General features: G+C 55.8%; 1 protein-coding gene across 3 annotated transcripts in view; it reads left to right on the forward strand.

Moving 5' to 3' along the window:
* The window catches only part of CD6 (CD6 molecule), a 35376-nt gene extending 35064 nt beyond the window's left edge, over nt 1-312 (forward strand). For all 3 annotated transcript variants that reach the window (XM_036029523.1, XM_036029521.1, XM_036029522.1), the window contains one exon: nt 62-312. In XM_036029523.1, the coding sequence (XP_035885416.1) occupies nt 62-126 (65 nt within the window). In that variant the 3' untranslated portion in view covers nt 127-312. The remainder of the gene's footprint in view (nt 1-61) is intronic.
* The last annotated feature ends 17700 nt before the right edge of the window (nt 313-18012 follow it).

An 18012-nucleotide genomic window follows, 5' to 3' on the forward strand; every position in this document is an offset into this window, starting at 1 on the left:
AATGATCGGGTCTCCCGCTGCCCCCAAGCGTCCCCCTGACCTGAGGCTCTTGGCCACACAGGATCCTCCGGTCCCCAGCCTGATTCTACCGATGATGACGACTACGACGACATCGGAGCAGGTTAGGCAGGGCCCAGCGAGGCCCTTCCACTGGACTCCGGCTCTACCTGCTCCCCTGCCCCGCCCCACCCTCCCAGATTGTGCCCCAGGGTGCTGAGAGGCCCCCCCTGGAGAGATGAAAGGAAGCTCCACGCCCTGGACTTCTCCGTCTCCATCCGGCCGAACCTGCTGGCACAGCCCTCTGCCAGCGCCCAACAGCAGCCCCGAGGTGGAGGTGCTGCGTCCGAGAGGTGGCGAGCTCTGTCTCAGGGATGGACAAGCAGTCTGGGCCGCCTCTCGGCCAGCGGCACGGAGGGGTTGAACCGGATGACCCCGGAAGCCCCTTCTGACCCCCGGGTGTCTGGTGCTTTGGTACCCTGAGTCTCAGACAGCTCGAGGTCCAGAAGTAATGGGAGGGGCAGAAGCGGGCTGTCCCAGTGCCACCCAGGAGGCGCCGCAAGCAGGGTCTGCTGGGCTGCCGCCACTCTGACAGGTAGCTTCTGGGGCTGGGAGCGGCGGATCCAGGCTTCCATCAGAAGCAGGGAGCCCAGCTTCCTGGGCACAGCCAGCTGACAGTGAGCAGGACAACTGCCTCCCCCCACCCGTGACCCGCACCACCAAGAGACTGGGGCCTGAGGTCAGCCCTGCCTGTGGAGGCCCTCGGAGCCCACCAGGGCCACTACCTTGTTCTGCAGAATAAGGACGCCGAATCCTTGTTCTGAACTTCCAACAGTTTACGAAGATGACCCCAGCACAGACCCTGAGTTGGGTCCCAGTCCCTCAAGGGGCAGAGGCTCCGAGATGTCTGTCGGGAGGGCTCCAGAGGCTCACCAAGCCCCGAGGCCCCCTCTGGCTGCGTGGACTGGTGGGAGACTCCCGGAGAAGCCTGTGAACAGGCAAGATAACACCCAGAGCCACAGACGTGACCCTTCAGCCTCCCCAGAGAGGCCGGTGGCGGGTAGGGGCACATGGGGGAGGGGCGGGGTGGGGCTTAGGGCCAGCTGCTTGGTGTCCTGTTCTGAGCATCCTGAGATTAAACTGATTGCTGAATGAAACCTGAGCACGGAGTGACAAATCCTTGAACCCTGTGGAACCCCAGGCTGTGTGTGGGCTGGGTGGGGGCAGCTCTGTCCACTGAGGCAAACTGGAAAACCTACCGTGGCCCGGTGCCCTGGAAAATGCTGGGGATACAGGGACAAGAGGATACAGGGCTTGCCCCCTGGAGGAGGTGGGTCCTGAGACAGCCACCTGTGAGTTCGGCAGCCACCGTACTCCTGATCTATCTACCCCTTACGGGCCCTGGCACAGTGGGGCTGAAGTTGCTGTGCTGAATGGATTCAAACCTGGGCCTCCAAAGCTTCTGAAGCAAGATAATGCAAGGGGTTCTATGCTCAGAGCTGCCTGGCCAAGAGGCTGACCCCAGGCCAGGGAGGAGTTGGAGACGGGGCTGGTGGATATGAAGGGGGCCGGGAAAGGACTCATGAAAGAGATTCTCCACCAGCTCAGGCACTGGGATTTGAGCCCAGCTCCGCCTTTGGGGTGGGGGATTTGAGCCCAGGTTTCTGCTGAGCCCGCCAAGAGCAGGGGGTGGGTAGGTGAGGCTGGGCTGTGGGATCCTGCTCTGGGGGGCTGAGCGGGGCTGAGCGGGGCTGAGCAAGGCTGAGCAGGGCCTGTGTTCTGCTCACCTGTCCCACAGGTGGAGAGAAGGCTGGCACTCCCCAGGGCAACCGTCACAGGATGTGGTTGTTGCTGTGATGGGCCCCCTTCCCCAGGCCAAGGGGGATTCCTAGGGGAGGAGCCAGGGGTGGGGTGGGCGGGCACAGACTTCCAGAGCAGTTTGTGAAAAAGCCTTTTTTGTCAGACAGCCTGGGTTCAAATCCAGACTCCACCCTGTCCTGGCTGTGTGGTCTCGGGCAAGTCACTCGACACCTCTGAGCCTTTGCTGAGAAGTCTGTCTGTAAAGTGTGCACAGCAGTGGTAGGCACCACACAGGTGACAGCCAGGGTTAGAGTCTCCGCAATGCATGTTTCCTCTCATGGGCAGATTAATCAATAGAGGTGAGCGATCTCCTTAAAAGGAGAAAAGGGAGAAACGTAGAGAAGACAGCCAGCCATTCGTGCTGCAGGAGTAGGAGCATCTCGTCTTGCGCTCATCTGACTGATAAGGAGCTGAGGCCTGGCCTGGGAAAGGACTTGTCCAAGGTCACTCGGAGAGTTAATAGCCCAGTCGCCATTGGGCCCTACTCCACCCCGCCCTCACCCCCCAGGAAGATGGTGACACCTTCTTTTCCCCCAGAGTTCTCCCTCATTACTCACCAGAGCCCCCTCTCCCACCCCTGTGTCCCCCCCCCCCCCGCCCCCACACCAGTCCAAGAGACCCTGGGCGACTCTGAGACATGCCTCCCTTGCCCCTTCCCAGCCCCTGGGCAGCCCGGAGGCAGCAGACAGTCTAAGGGCTGGTGTCCGGAACCTGCAGAGCCGGCTTCCCGGGTTGGGTGACGGGGGCTGCTCATGGGGGGTGGGTGGGGGCCGGAACGATGTTGGTGCCTCCAGGGGACTCAGACCACCCATCCGAGGGAACTCACGGGCAGAGCAGGTGTGCGGGCCGGAGACCAGCGGTTATAAAAAGCCTCGCAGCTCTGCGAGGGGAAACACCGTGATGCTGAATGGAGGTGGCAGCTGAATGGAGCCCAGTTTTAGAAGCATCCACACGGGAGGGGCAAGTGTGGCGGGAAACTGACGCCCTGCGAGCGTGTGGGGCCCAGGGGAGCCGCTGACCCTGCTGCAGAGGGGCCACCCGGGAAGGCTTCCTGGCGGGGGTGGGGACGATGCTGGAGTGGGCTCACAAAGGACGAGCGGGAGGTAGCCGTGGACCGAGAGAGGGAAGGGCAGTGCAGGCTGATGGAGCGGCATGAGCCAAGACAGAACGGGAAGCCCAGCGGCTCATGAGGTCGCAGGTGGTCCAGCCCCAGGGAAGACGCTGAGGACAGTCAAGGCTCAAACCCGCTCGTTCCCGGGTGGGGGCGGGGGGAGAAGGTGGAGGCCCAAAGGGGCTCAGTGGTCGGCCCGAGTCACACAGTTGGACAACGTCAGGCCCTTTCCGGGTCCTCCACAGCTCCCGACTCGTCGGTGCTCACAGCAGCCCCATGAGGTGTTCCCGCCACCCCCTCCCCCCCATTAGGGTCAAGGGAGCGAGCTCCAGAGGATTCAGAGTTTCTCCCAGGGCTGTCAGCCTGACGCGGAGGGCCAGGCCCTGGCTGCTCCTCCCCGTGGCCGCCTGACGCGGTGGGGGCTGCACGGAAGGGTCCTTTCCGTGCTCACTGCTCTGACCGCCCAGTGGGGACATCATTCCCGCTGTTCATCGGCCTCCTCCTGACACCTGGGAGGACCCAAAGGATGAGGACGGGACCCAGGCAGGACCATCCCCCCAGGGTCCTCGGCTCCTGTCTGTTCTCCGGGCTGCACGGACGTGGCCGGGAGGCTGGTCCCGGGAGTCAGGGTCAAGGCTGCAAGCCCCCTGGCTGGTACCCAACCCTGGCTGGGCATCGCCTGCCGGTACCCAACCTTTTCCACTGGAAACCTCACCTCTGAGGCACATCTGCCAAGCCACCACTCCGCTCCCCATCCCTCCCTATCGCCCCATCTGTGGTTTCCACTTCCGTCCCTCCCTAAGCCCCTCCTGATGGCCCTGGAGCTGGGCAGAGGTGGCTGGAGCACCGTGGGGCCATGCGGTGTGGACCCCTCTTCGTCGTGGCCCCAGGCCCCGGTCCCGGCTTCGTGACGAGGGCATGGAGGCTCCAAAACGAGGAGCAGCAGGGGAGACCCATCAAGGAAGGACGAGTTCAAAGTCGCCTCAGTGGAAAGTTCATCTCTCCCCACATCCTTCAGCTGTTTACCAGTGTGACGGGGTTCTGGCATCCTGACATGAAAAGAGGCTCACCCCTCACCAGCATCATCGAGGAAGGACCAAAATAGCAGCAGAGGAAGACAAAGAAGAGAAAGACAAAGGGAGAGGGGAGAGAGAGAGAGAGAGAGAGAGAGAGAGAGAGAGAGTGGTGAGGCCGAGAGAAAAAGCAGTGGAGGTCACTTGTGTCTGAGCAGACGTTGGGAGACACAGCAGGCCCCATGAGGCTGCCTGGGTCCCCTCCTCTGGACACTGTCCAGATCCCTTACTTGATCCTCAAACCCCAAACCCTCAGGGCAGTAAGGTATCCTAATCTCTATTGTCTTCTGGGTGAGCACAGCGAAGCCCAGAGGAGTCTCAGAACTAGTTCGAGGACACCCAGCTAGGAGCCCGGGAGCGGGACGCCCAGTAGGGCCCCGCCCAGCAGGCAGGAAGGAGGAGAGGAAGGAAACTGGAAAGGCAGAAGGCAGGAGAGCCAGAAGGGGGGTGGGGGCCAGGGAAGGATGCAGAGACCTTCTTTCTTGGGGAAGAATAGCTCCCCCAAGAGGACCCAGCGCCATCCTGGCTGAAGCAGGTGCCCGTTCCGTCTCTCCTTCCCTAGGCCCACAGCCCTGGCTGCCCAAGTGCAGAAGGAGGAGAGGAAGTCGCTGCAGCGCCATGGGCTCTGCCCGAGAGTCATTCCCCTTCCGAGTGACCTTGTCCACAGCACCCGCTGCCTGTGGGTCTCCTGCCTTCCCTGCCACTGATGAGCCGGGGTCACACTTGCCTCCCCGTCCCTGTCGCACAGCAGGGAGAGAAAACGGTGAACGTCCACACACTCACAGGCACGTCCTCCCCAAGGCCCCCAGGCCGCACCCGGCTCCACCCCCCGCCCCCCCACCGCCCCGGGAGACACCGTTATTCCCCAGGTCGGATCGGAGCTCCTGCTTCCCTCCACTCTGGGTGTGGCCTCACCTCCTCCAGGGCCTTGCTCAGACACCCTGCCTGGCCGCGGGAGGCTGCTGTCCTCTGAGGACGAGAGGCTAAAATAACTGGGGCCAGTGATCCCCAACTCTTCTGCAAGCCAGGACACAGTGAGACCCTGTTGCATGACCACGAGGGGCAGCCTCCTCTCCAAACCAGCGGCCCCTTCTGTGGCAGAGCCCTGACCTCCCGCTGTTCGTGCCATTTCCTGCTCTGGCTCTCATTGCTCTCCCTGTCTTGGGAACCTGAAAAGGAGGTGGGTGCACCCTGCAGACAGCAGAGAGTGAGCCCCAGTTCCAGGAACAGAGCAACAGCCCGAGACACAGAGGTGTGGTCCCGTGCAGAGCCCCCCGGCTCGGCTCACAGGCACCAGCCTGTTGGCAAGAACACCTCTTCCTGTGAGAAGGCCCCTGTGGGCTCTGAGGTTGGGACCACCCACCTGGGGGATAGTGCAGGGCCCAAGGTAGCCAGGTCACCACCCTGCAGTTCCGGCTACGGGGACCCCCCTGCAGTGTGGGGCGATGGCCATTCAGGGGCAGGATAAAGTGGATTGAAACCAATTATTTCCCAAGCCTCAGTTTTTTTTTTTTCCTGTGGACCTTTTGTTCTCCTGCCTGCTTAATAGGTTTTCTTTCAATGGACTCACGTTTTTCAAAAGCTGAAATTTATTGTAAAAGCCATCTTTAGCCGTTTTACAAAATACCCACAGTGTGCTTTTCGAAAATGCTAATATCGTAGAACACAAAGACACAAGAACGGTTTCAGACGACAGGAACTAGAGAGACGTGGCGAGGTGTCATCTGGGATGGCCCACCCCTGCTAGGCAGGGCCGTGCTGGGGCAGACGGCGAAACCGGAATGCGATTTGCAAGTTAGCTTATAGTGTCGTGTCGGTGTTAACTCCGTGGTTTTGATAGGCGTTCTGTAGTCATGTGAGAGAATTGGTTGCTTTTAGGCAATGCATACTGAAGTATGAAAGCATTCAGGAGTGAAGGGACAAGGTTTTTAAATAAAATTTCAGTGACAGTTTACATTCAATAGTATTCTGTGTTAGTTTCAGATGAACAGGGACAACCTATTGATAAATGGTTCAGAAAAAAAACCCGTGTAGGAGGATGGGGAGGAGGGGGAGGCTGAGACCGAGGGAGGGAGGAGGGGTGGGGAGAGAGAATATAAAGCAGTAAAATGTTAACACCAGGGGAATCTGGGTGAACGGTACCCAGGAATCCTTTGTATTATTCCTGCAACTTTTCTCTAGGTCTGAAACTGTTTTAAAACACATGTAAAGGGAACTTTATGTTGCTGTGACAACACCATCACTTGCTGCACATTTAAGGTAATTCTAAAAGAAAGCAATGCTGTTCCTCTTTCTGGATACACTGGTTGCCAAGTCTGAGCCCGGGACCTGTCGGGTCCTGGTTATAGGTGGGGACAGATGAGGGTGGGGAGGCATTGAGGTGTCCTCGCTCCGGCCTGAGACATTCCCCTCGACTTCACGGGAAAGGCTGGCACACAGTGAAAAGGGCATTGCTTTCTCACGTGTGACCTGGGATCCAATGATCCTGCCCTGTGCTTGGTTACGAGCCCAGTGTCCTTCATTTCATGACAGTTGGGCCCCCTCAGAGCCAGGCACCCCCAGGAAGCTCACAAGCCTCTCGGAGACCATCATGGCTGGGATGGGGGTGGTCGAGTGTGCAGGCAGAGCTCGCTTCCGTCTCTGAATCCCAACACTCCTGGGATCCTTGGAGTCCGGAGGGGCTGGCGACCTTGGGGCTGGCAGGTGCTCCCGAAGCAGGCACATCGTCACTGCAGAGGCCACTCAGAGCTGGGGGAGACAAGAGAACAGCATCAGTGTGTGAGAAGTGAGGCATAGGACCGTCACACCCAGGGAGACGGAGCAGCCAGAGCGGCCCCGGTCCCCGAGGGTCTGCCTGGTGTCCTCCTCGGACCCACGTCGCCCTGCTCCCCGCTCCAACCTCCAGCGCGACTTTCTCCCTGTTCTTCTCACGGCTCGTTTCACTTCTGAAACATGAACTTGTTACGTTAGGGCCGTTTTAGATTTGCAGAACAATGACGCAGACAGCATCATTCTTGATGCTGTCTTAAGGTCTCCTGCACCCCACCTTCGGTTTCCCCAGCTCAGCCCCTTAGAGTGGCTCAGGCATCATAACGAATGAGCTGACGCTGGGACACTGTCATCAGCCCGAGCCCACACGCTGTTCGGGTTGCTTTCATTTTCACCCGCCTCCCTTTTCTGCTCCAGGGTCCTGTCCCGAACACCACACGCCCCCGAGTCATCCTGCGGCTCCCCAGGGCTGTGGCGGTTTCTCCGACCTTGGTGGTTCCTGACGGGCCGCGGCAGCTTTGAGAAGGGCCGGTCAGGGGTTTTGTAAAATGACGCCCAACTCCGATTTGCCTGATGTTTTTCTCGTTCTTACACGGGGCCCATAGGTCCGGGGGTAGAAGACCACAGAGGGAAAGGGCCATTCTCATCACCTCCCATCCATGGTACCTCCTTCACCATCTCACCACTGCTGGCCTTGACCTTGGTTGCTGGCTGAGGCCGCATCGGTCAGCTTTCCGCACCGAAAAGTTATGCTTCGTGCTCATTTGAAGGACGTCTCTGTGTACAACCCACACTCCACAGCCCTGAGGACGGAGCACCTCCATAAACTGTCTGGAACTTTTCTGCATGGCAGAACTGTCTATTTCCCTTCACTTATTTATTCAACTACATATGGCTATCAGGACAGGTTGTAGGTTGTTACTTTGGGTTGTAATCTGGTACTAGTTTATTTTGTCATTCAAGTTGTGCAGCTTTGGCTGCAGGGGAGCTCCTCCTACGGGCTCCTGGGACCCTCCCACAGGCCCACCGTGGCGAGTTTGTGTGTTTCGAGCACTTCCTTACCTCTGGGAACCTGGCGCAGCCCCCGCCCCAGCGCTGGAATCAGCCCCTTCCCCAGGGAGCCCTGGTCCCTCTCGCTGGAGAACAGTATTAGAAACCTACGTCTGGGCTGCAGGTGGGCTTGCTGCTTCTGGAGTGTGGCTGTTGCTAGGCCCCATCAGCTGGCGGAGCAAGGCAATGTATGTGTGCATGTGCATGTGTGTGTGCATAACCCGTGTATCCTTACGAACCCATGTCCACGTCCACGTGTAGCCACCTGGATGTACGTAGATGCAGGCAAACAGGAGCCCAGAGCCAGGCCTCTGACTCTCGGGCAGTGGATTGTTCCAGCCTTCTTGTGTTTGCCTGAGACCTCTGGCTGCAGCACCGAGAAACCCAGCTCCCCTCCCACCCCCCACCCATTCACTCCATTCACTCCATTCTTCGGTTCTGCAAAGGCCTGAATTTGTTTCTCTTTCTCTGTCCTCACCCCTTCCCCGAATTCTAGCAGAATGTCCCTAAGAAAAACAGTACAACGACTACAGTTCTTGGAGAGGGAGGGAGGGAGGGAGAAGCAGCCCTGAGCTCCGGCCCCAGGGCCTTGCATGCCTCAGACACAGTCGCAGACACAGGTGCCTCTGACATCCTTTTGGTGCCAAATATGAATCGCCCACATCAGGGGATACGCGAATGCTAGAGCTCTCTGCTCGCCACCCACCTTCCTAGCGCCGCTCGCTCGTGCCGGGCCTTTGATACTTTTTACAAAGCCTTGTTCTATCGAGATGAATGGAAACACAAAGGGGCCAGTTGCAGGGAGAAGAAGAGTAGGTCTCATTAACCTGATACAACAACTGAGGCAGAGTGGAAAACATCTGGCCCCGGCTCTGGGAAGCTCTCAGAGGAAAATCCCTGGGGTGGTCTGCTGTCCCCCTTGCCACCACCCCCCGCCCGGCATGAGTTTCCTCTGTCTCTGGGGAGGGATGGAATGAGGAGGCCCCGACTGGCGTTAGAGTTGGACACGGAAGGCACACGTGCGCCGGGAGGAAGAGACGCTGTCACTGTCACGCGGCATCGGAAGGTCTTTGGTTAGGTTTCTGTCTGTTGGCGAGGTCGTCTTGCTCATTCCTTTGACACGGATTTCTATAAATAGATTATGCTGCCACCTGAACATCTGTGTCCCAATTTTTTAAGAAGGCACCATATGATTGCACTCCTGTGTGGAATCTAATGAACACACTGAACGCACAAGCAGCACAGAGACAGACTCACAGAGAGAGAGAGAGCGGGCTGACAGCTGGGGCGGGGAGGCGGAGGGATCGAGCAAAAAAAAAAAAAAACAAAGAGAAAGAGCTCAAGGACAGGGACAACTTTGTGGTGACTGTGGCGGGGGGGAGGGTGTGGGTGGCGGTGGAAAAGGGCATGGGGGGATCAGTGGTAATGGAAACAATACGATGAAAAAAAGCTGTAACTGGTTGCCACTGTTCTGGTGCGTTTCTGCCCCAATTTACAACAATGAGAAGGCTCGGCCTCGCTCCTCCCCTGCTCTCTTTGCCCCAGCAGACACCCCATGGTGCCCCCAGTAGGATATGCCCAGGTTTCCCGAGGGTCCCAGACACCTCTCCCATTGTTCTTTGCTTGTTAGTGAGCCCTGTGAGGTAGGAGCCCTGCCCGAGGGGGCTGGAGGACCCCCTCACTCAGGCACCGAGCCTTCGGCATATGGCTTCTTATTAAGCAAGATGAAAAGGAAAAAAAAACCCCACAATTTAATAGAAAAGCCAGCCTTTAGGGCACCGTGGTGGAAATCATAAGGTATTCCAAAAGCAGAGATAATGCTCTTGCTATGCATGGTTTAGAATGAACGGTCCCCCTCCCCTCCTTCCTTACGTTTTCATTAATTACGTTTGCACATGTTTATCCTGCTCCAGGTCCAACCCCCTCCTCCTTGCGCCTGCTCTGCGCCAGGCACCTCCCCTACCTGACCACAGTTAATGCTGACAGCCGTAATGGGCTCAGGGCTGCTATCTCCTTCCTACGCTTGGGGAAGAACAGGCGACTCGCAGCGGAACGGCATTCACACCCAGGTCGTGGAGTCCGAGGCTACCACGCTCTCTGCCACCCCACACACCCCGGGCTCCGGGGACCGGGGCCGGACCAGGGGAAAACGCCCACACGAAAACCAAACGCAGCCTCACGTGGCGGGCGGGCGACAAGGTTATCGGCGCCATCAGAGCCGCCACCCCCTCCCCAGACTCTCACTCAGCAGGATCCAGACCAGCTCCTGTCTGAGAGGCTTCCTTGGGTGGGAAGGGGGTCACGCAGGCCTTGGGTGTCGCGTACAGAGGGTCCGATGAGGCTGCCCGGGCCACCGTACCCGCCCCCTCCCGGGAGCAGCGAGCCAAGGCGCAGTGGGCAGAACCTCAGAGTCCGCCGACTTCCCTTTCCTCGTCGGCCGTAAACGCGGCCGCCTTTCCAAGCCAGAAAAGGGGGGACATTCGTGAGGATGGTTCCCCACGCGGACGGCCTTCTCCCTGGAAGAGGAGCCGAGCCCCGTGCCGCCTACAAAAGTCCAGACCGTTACCCCACTTTGAAGATGAAAAGAATCCATACTCAGGGGCTCCTGGGATAGGTCCGCGGGCGGCTGCACCGTCAGGGCGGGAGGGAGACACCAGTCCAGCGCGCGAGTCCGCAGTCCGGGCTTTTCCCTCGCACGGGTCTCACAATGGGAGCCTGGAGCCCAAGTATAATCTGCGGTTGGGCTTTTTAAGGCCAGCTCAGTGGTTTAAAAAAAATTTTTTTTTTAAATGAACTGCCAACATTTGAAAATCAGACTTCACATACAATTCCAGATTTCTGGTTTCTTTGGAAAAATGAAAAATTTTGAAAACCCCAGACCTGGAACCTCAACCATCAGGTGGGGCCGGAGCGAGAAGACAGGGCCCTCTGCCTTGTCGTCCAAGCTGGGACCCTGCGGGCCCTGGGTTGCCACCTCCCCCCCCCGCAACTCTTCCCAGCCTCTCCCTCCGAGAATGTCGGCTTCACCATATTTGACCCAGGGGGAGGTGGGGTGGTTGGTTGCCTGACCGAGGGCAGGGACAGGGGAGGGGCAGAGGGAGACCCTGAACGCCCAGCCCTCCCTGCCTCTGTCTACTGTGCACCCTCTGGTCAAGACCCCAGTGCACAGACCACCGGTGTGGGTGAGGGAGGAGGTCACACTGTGCCCTTCCAGGGGACCTGGAACGTCAGGGCCTGCCGGCCGTGGCCGGTCGCTGGTCTGCCTGTAACTCAAGTGGCCTCTCCACGGATCCCTGCCAGGGCCTCACAGGAAGGCGCAAAAAGCAGGCTCACTGTGCCCCTCCAACCACCTAGCCTGGCACCAGGGGTGGGGCTAGCTTCAGCTCAGTGCTTTTCTGCTCTGTTCTGTGTCTGGTCGACCCTGAGGTGTCGTCTCCAGGGCCCAGGAAGCTTGTGGGCTTAGAATGAACCAGGACCGGCCTCTGGGGAAGTTGGTGGGTGTTGGTAACTGGACAGACTGATTTGCACAAACCTTCGTCTGTTCACCACAAACATGGAAATCGCATGATGCTGGGAAGAGCCCCTTCTCCAGAATCACCACCATCCACCCATGGCCAGTGCCTGAAATCCTGCTCTTAGCCAGCCAGCACTTTATTTCCAAGAAGGAGTTGCCTCTTCGGGGGTCATTTCTACAGGCAAGTGCTCCTGGGAGGTGTCAGCCATTAACACCTGAGTATGAATTGCTCTCCCCAGACTTCCAAGTGTTTTAAGCCAGAAGGGAACTGAAAGACCATTTTGTCCAAGCAGCTTGACTGCTTGCGAGGAGAGAGGTGAAATGATTTATCCCCTTTTCGGGGCACAGCTGGAGCCACGAGGCAGCTTTCCTGAGTCTGGGGTCCAGGGCAGCAATTGGCAATCTTTGTCTGTAAATGGCCAGACGGCAAATATTTTAGAATCTGCTGGCCACACAGTCTCTGTTGAAACTACCCCTCTGCGCTCAGTACCGTGAACGCAGCTGCAGACACTCTGTGGTGGCTGAGTGTGGCTGCGTTCCAATCAGACTCTATTTATGGACGCTCAAGTGCGAATTTCACATAGCTTTTATGCATCACAAAACAGTCTCAATTTTACTTTTTTCCAACTATTTAAAAAACGTGCCCTGGCTGGGGTGGCTCAGTGGATTGAGTGCCGACCTGCAAACCAAAGTGTCCCAGGTTCGATTCCCAATCAGGGCACCTGCCTGGGTTGGGCCCTGGTCCCCCCCAGTTGGGGGGTGCACGAGAAGCAACCGCACGTTGATGTTTCTCTCCCTCTCTTTCTCCCTCCCTTCCATAATAAATGAATAAAATCTTTAAAGAAAATAAAAATGTCAATGCCATGCTCAGTTTGCAGGCTGTATGAAACCGAGCCCTGGGCACACCGAGACAGAGGGCGGGGCTCGCTCACCCTGAGTCACTGGGATGCTTCCAGAACGCTGCTGCTGTAGAGGCCCTGGCGAGTTTCCCAGTGGGTCTCTAAAATGCTTCGTCAGGGGTCCGGTGCAGCAGGATGGGGCGCCTAGTTCATATCCGTGTCCTATGTTAAATCACCTCATTCTTGCAGAGGAACCTGGTGGGAGGAACTTAGATATTAACCTTCCTTTTCTTCAAACTTTTTTTATTGTGGTGAAATACACACAATCCAGAATTTGCTGCCTGAGCCGTGTCTAACGACCGATCGGTGGTGCTGAGCGCGCCCACACGCACGAGGCCGTTTAGCCAACGCCATCCATCTCCGCGGTTCTTCGTATCTTGTCGAACTGAAACTGCCCCCGTTTCACCACGACTGCCCCCTCCCCTCGCCCCAGCCCTTGGGAACCACCCTTCTCCCCTCCATCTCTACGATTTTGACTGCTCTGAGGAGCTCACGTAAGGGGAGTCATATAGGACTGGTCTGTCGGTCGCTGGCTTGGGCCACCTAGGGTAATGTCCTTCAGATTCATCCTGTGCTAGCAGGTGTCGGAACTGCCTTCCTGTTTGAGGCCGGACAGTATTCCTCTCTGTGCATTTACCACGTTTTGCTCGTCCATTCACCCGCCAAGGGATTACGTCTGCATTTCAGCTACTGTTAGTTAGTGCCACTGTGAACATGGGTATTAAAGGGGGGCAGAACATGCCACCCCAAAATATGCCACTTCAGCATAAGGATTAGTCGGCGTTAAAGGCACTTGAAAAACAGCAAATGCAAGAAAAACACTCTGACCTTCCTTCTTTTTTCTTAAAAGCAGGGGACGAGATTCCTGTGTGAAAGGTGTCCTCCGCGTGCCACGAGGGAAGTGTCAGTAAGGACAGGAAGTTGAGGTGGAGACAATTCTGCACAAACAGACCTCGTTAAAATAGGTCGGCAATTGTCTTCTTTCAGCCTCCCAGGTAGCTTACTTACTTTTCCACAACGGTGTCTCTTTGTTCGACCTGCCAGTACCGTGCATAGGGCCCGCTGTTTTTGGGGTCTTCATTCCTTACACAGGCTTCCGTGTCACGTAACACTTATGCAAATGTGTATGCATTTCTCTTGTTAATCTGTCTCCTGTCGGTTTAATTCCCTGGCCCAGCTGAAAAAAACTAAGCCAGGAGACGTAAAAATATGCCTCCCTTGCAGTATGCAACCATCACCTATTTTTAAAATATGTGAGTAAGCCATCCTTGAAGAGCTCATAATTTTACATGATTCCCTCTTCTTCTTGAACTCGTATTCTAATCCCTCTGGTATATTTGCATGCTTTGAAGTCTTAGAGTAATCATCCTATCATGCTTTGAAACAAAAGTGTTTCAAAGTTAAAATGTTAAAACTCTACCATTTCCTATACCCATAAGGGTTTGATAAAACAAAATTCCCCCTACATTATGTTACAATTATTATACTTATTATTAACAACAAATTAAAATAACATGGGTATTATAATCTTGATAGTTAATTATTCACCACAAAAAGCCAAATTTTATAGGAAATGTATCTTTCTCTTAATGAGGTATTTAGGTCTTCTCAACCATGCATTTAGCTAAGGTATCTGTGGATGGATATTGTTTCTTGCTAAAAAAAGATAGGCATTAACATCCTGTTTGTTTGTTTTTTTTATAAATGCATGAACCGACTAGATGGGCCTGGAAGGAATTTTTTTAAGGTTTATTTTATTCTCACTCGAGATAGTTGGGGGGGGGGGGGAAATTTCGATGTGAGAAAGAAACATCAATTGGCTGACTCCTGCATGCACCCCAACCTGGGATCAAGCCCGAAACCTGGGCATGTGCCTGGACCAGGAATCGAACCGGCAACCCTTTGATTACTGAACAATGCTGCAACCGACAGAGCCACACCAGCTAGGGCTGGAAGGAATATTTTTATAGTGATGCCGCTCAGTTCTTCCAGCTGCATCCAAGTAAGATGCAAATCATCACAACACAATCTAGTATCAAATTACTTTTTGATTTTCAAGATTCTGTCAACATTAAAAACTAGAAACCATCTGCCTTGCAAAATGATCTATCTGTCCTAGAGTGGCTTACTTGCTCACCACCAGCTCTGACGCCTCAAGCAGTCAAGTCAGCCCCTTTGTTGGTGCCCTGGTATTTTTTTTTTTTGTCCCGTAGGATCAGGGATGGGTTAGGTCCTCATCATTCCAGTCAAGTGGGCAAAGAGCGATTATGCAAGGGGGTCCAGAAGGAGGTGGACTGGAGGAGGGTCACAGAAGGAGGTTGAGGGTCTGGAACCAATTCCCTGGAGTCTCCCTGGGCCCGTTCCCATCTGGAGACCACCAGCTGGGGCGAAGATGAAGAAAGGCAAGTCCTCTGGGTTGAGAACTGCAGAAACCTCAGCATGAGCCATCCGGTCCGAACCCCTGCACGAGCAGACCTGACGGAGCTCCGGTGTGGCTTCCAGCAGCCTCAGGCCACATCCTGGAAGACCCGGCCCCCGAGTCCCTGCCTGGAAAGCACTCAAGGCGGATGGAAGAATTCACTGTTTTTTCCAGCCAACAGGTGGGGAAGCCCCATGACCGCCCTGTCGATGGAGCAATTATTTTTAAATGATTTCATTTTAAACTCAATGTTACATTACATTCTTTTAAAGCACTGTCGATCCCCCCTCTCCCCCTCTGAGGGGTATTATGCATCTCCTGCAGCTCAGGGTGCCTTTCCCAAGGGCCCGAGAGCCGTTCCTCTGAACACCATTGCCGGGAGCATGCGCTCCAGCCCCCTGACCCTGTGGGAGCGTGGACGCCTAACTGAGATAAATGCTGGTTAGACGCACAGCGGGCCCAGTCATCGACCAGCCCTCTGCTCTGCTGCTTTTTATAGTTCTCCCTCCCCTGAGTCTCCCCGAGCCCCACCGCTGCTCCACTCTGTTTAAACCACCCAGCCACCCCGGAGGATCAGAGTTGAGCTCAGTTGTCCCTGGACTCTCCTCCCAGGTGCAAAGGTTGTCACTGAGTGAAATCTGTCCTCCTTGCCTTTAGCGCCTGCCTTGCTGATCGCTGACTGTGTAGACATCCCCTCCACGGGCAGGACTGCTGGTCAACCACAGTGCTCCTTCCCAAGGGACCGGAGGCCACATGGGGCCTGAGAGCCCTCCTCCGGACGGCCCAAGGCACGGGCCAACACGGCACCAGGCTCCCCTCCAGCCAAGACACAGTGGGGGGTCCGGGGTTTCACCAATCAGTCCCCCTTGCTCCCAGGGCAGCCCCCTCCCACAGGACCCCCTCCTCGGCCTGTCTTCTCCTGGCAGAGGAGTCACCTGCTCAGGACAGACGCAAGTCCCTCTAAGCCGAGGAAAGTGCCTCCTGCTCTGGAGGGGGAGACAGGCCCAGACACATGGGCTTGGACAAAACCTTCAGGACCCTGAAAACCACTGCGTTGTACACGAAAGTGGACACCAAGGGCATCAGGTGACTCTCCTGAGGCCATGAAGCTGGTCAGAGGCCACCGTTTGCTCCTCTTTCAAACAGCCCTGATGATTGTCCATGGCACTGCATGGCCCAACGAGTGAGGAAAGGAAATGTTTGCCTCATGGACAGAGGGTGACCCCGAGCCCTCAGCTGCAGGGCTGGGCAAGGGGGCAGGCAGGGAACATTTCGTGGCAGTCCTTCCGGGGCAGGGGCACGGACTGCCTGGCCCTGAGGAACCCCTGCTGCAGCCTCGCTTCCCAGCCTGTGGGCTACCTGGAGCAACAAGACCTCCTGCGGGTGCAAGGAGTCAGGTCCCACGGGCTCTGGGGGAGGGGGTGGGGCAGAGGCCTCTGCACTACAGACAGTAGATTCTAGAGACTCTATTTAGAGCTCAATAAAAAAAAAAAGAGGGAAGGGAAATGCGAAAGGCAAACAACCTTTGCGCGCAGTCAGAGATGGTGGGGTGGGGCGGGCTGCTGGGAAAGGCCTGCGAACCTCTCTTGCACAGAGCCCCACACCGCGTGGGGGCTGGGTCCTGCTACTTGCGAAGAGTGGAAAACATCCTAGCACGCTGGCAGAAGGAGGGTGGTACGCCAGTGAAGGGGTGCTGATGAACTCACACCCCACCCATACCAGGAGCGCTCCCTGGAGAATGTTGTTGAGCTAGATTTGCTGGCTTGGAGAGATGACCTCAGCATATCACCGAGTTAAAAAAAAGTGAATTTAAAAATAGCATTTGTAGTGAGATCCCATATATGTATTGCCACACACATACACAGTATCTGAAGGTGCCTGAAACGCCAGGAAACAGAATTGGGGCCAATTGCAGGGGCGTAGGGCCTGTGCAGCACCCTCCACCCCGCCACCCCACACTTCCCCAGAAGGGCCCCGGGCTTGGTTTAGATAACTCTGCTGCCGCCACCCGAATTCTAATGATCTAGCTGGCCCTGCATAGAACAAACTCACTTTTTAAAAAATCAGCTCTGCCGAGGGATCATTTATATACAGCAAAATGTGTCCACGGTAAGTGCACTGTTGAATGAGCTTTGACAAATGTCTATTTATGGAACCACCACCACAGCCAAGGTACAGACCCTGTCCACCGCCGCAGAACCTTCCCTCACACCCCGTGCAGTCACGCCGCCCTCCCAGCCCCAGGCAACCCCCGTCTGCTCTCCATCCCTACAGCTTACTTCTGTCGCTTTCAGAATCCTATCAAAATGGAGCTGTCGGGCGTGCACTCTCGTCTCTGCCTTCTTCCCTCTGTGCCGTTCGGAGATTCGTCCTCTCGTCCCGTTGCTATGGGCGAGCTGTCCTGCTCTGTTGTTCTCGGCTACGGATACACCACAGTTTGCCCCTGTACCTGGTGGTGGATATTTGGGTGGTTTCCAGTTCGGGGCTGGTATGAGTAGTGCTGCCGTGAACGCCCGTGCACAAGCCATGTCTGGATCTTACGCTTTCATTTTTCTGGGGTTCGTCGACGCCCGGGAGCGGGGTCACTGTGCTGTGTGGCAGGTGCACATTTCACTGGCTGAACTGCCAGACCCTTTTCCAGAGTGGAAGTGCGGTGTTCATTGTCCCCACAGCGAAATGCACTTTTCAACAGCATGTTTAAGTTCCAAATCCTAGGTTTGATACGTTTTTCTTCACCCTCCAGCGCAACAAAGACAGAGTGTCAAAAAGTCTGGAAACACATGTAGAATAGCGATTATTTATTGAACGTTTTTCACATTAACAAGGGGACCCCTTGTTTCACCCTTAGAGGTACCGCGAGTGGAGAGTGTCTATAGAGTTTGAAGAAAACAGATCGGAAACGTAACTAACAGAGGTTTAAAGTAGGTCTACCCTATTTCCTAGGTTTGGGGGTCACCTAGACGTCTCAGGAATTTATAATAATGGCTGTGGTTTACTTTCTGGCTGTAAAAGCTACAGGTATTTATTGTAGAAAATGTAGAAAATACAAAAGAGTAAAAATATAGTTCAAAATCCTACTCGCCATAAGGCTACGTGTATTCCTGTGTGTTTTGCTGGGAAGTTGTATGCGTTTCAGGACTTAACTGTACTCTTTATCTTGTGGGAGCTCCCTAAAACAGGCCCTTCCTTAGGCCAGCACTGCTTCCTCGCAGTACAAATTCGAAAACAAAACATTGTCTGTAAAACAGAACTAAGAGGCTTCCCTTCCAGGCCCACACCCTGCTGTGCATCCTTCTGAAATTTTGCATGCCCGTTCAGTC

The sequence above is a fragment of the Phyllostomus discolor genome, chromosome 6 (genome assembly GCF_004126475.2).
Source record: "Phyllostomus discolor isolate MPI-MPIP mPhyDis1 chromosome 6, mPhyDis1.pri.v3, whole genome shotgun sequence".
Lineage (NCBI taxonomy): Eukaryota > Metazoa > Chordata > Mammalia > Chiroptera > Phyllostomidae > Phyllostomus > Phyllostomus discolor.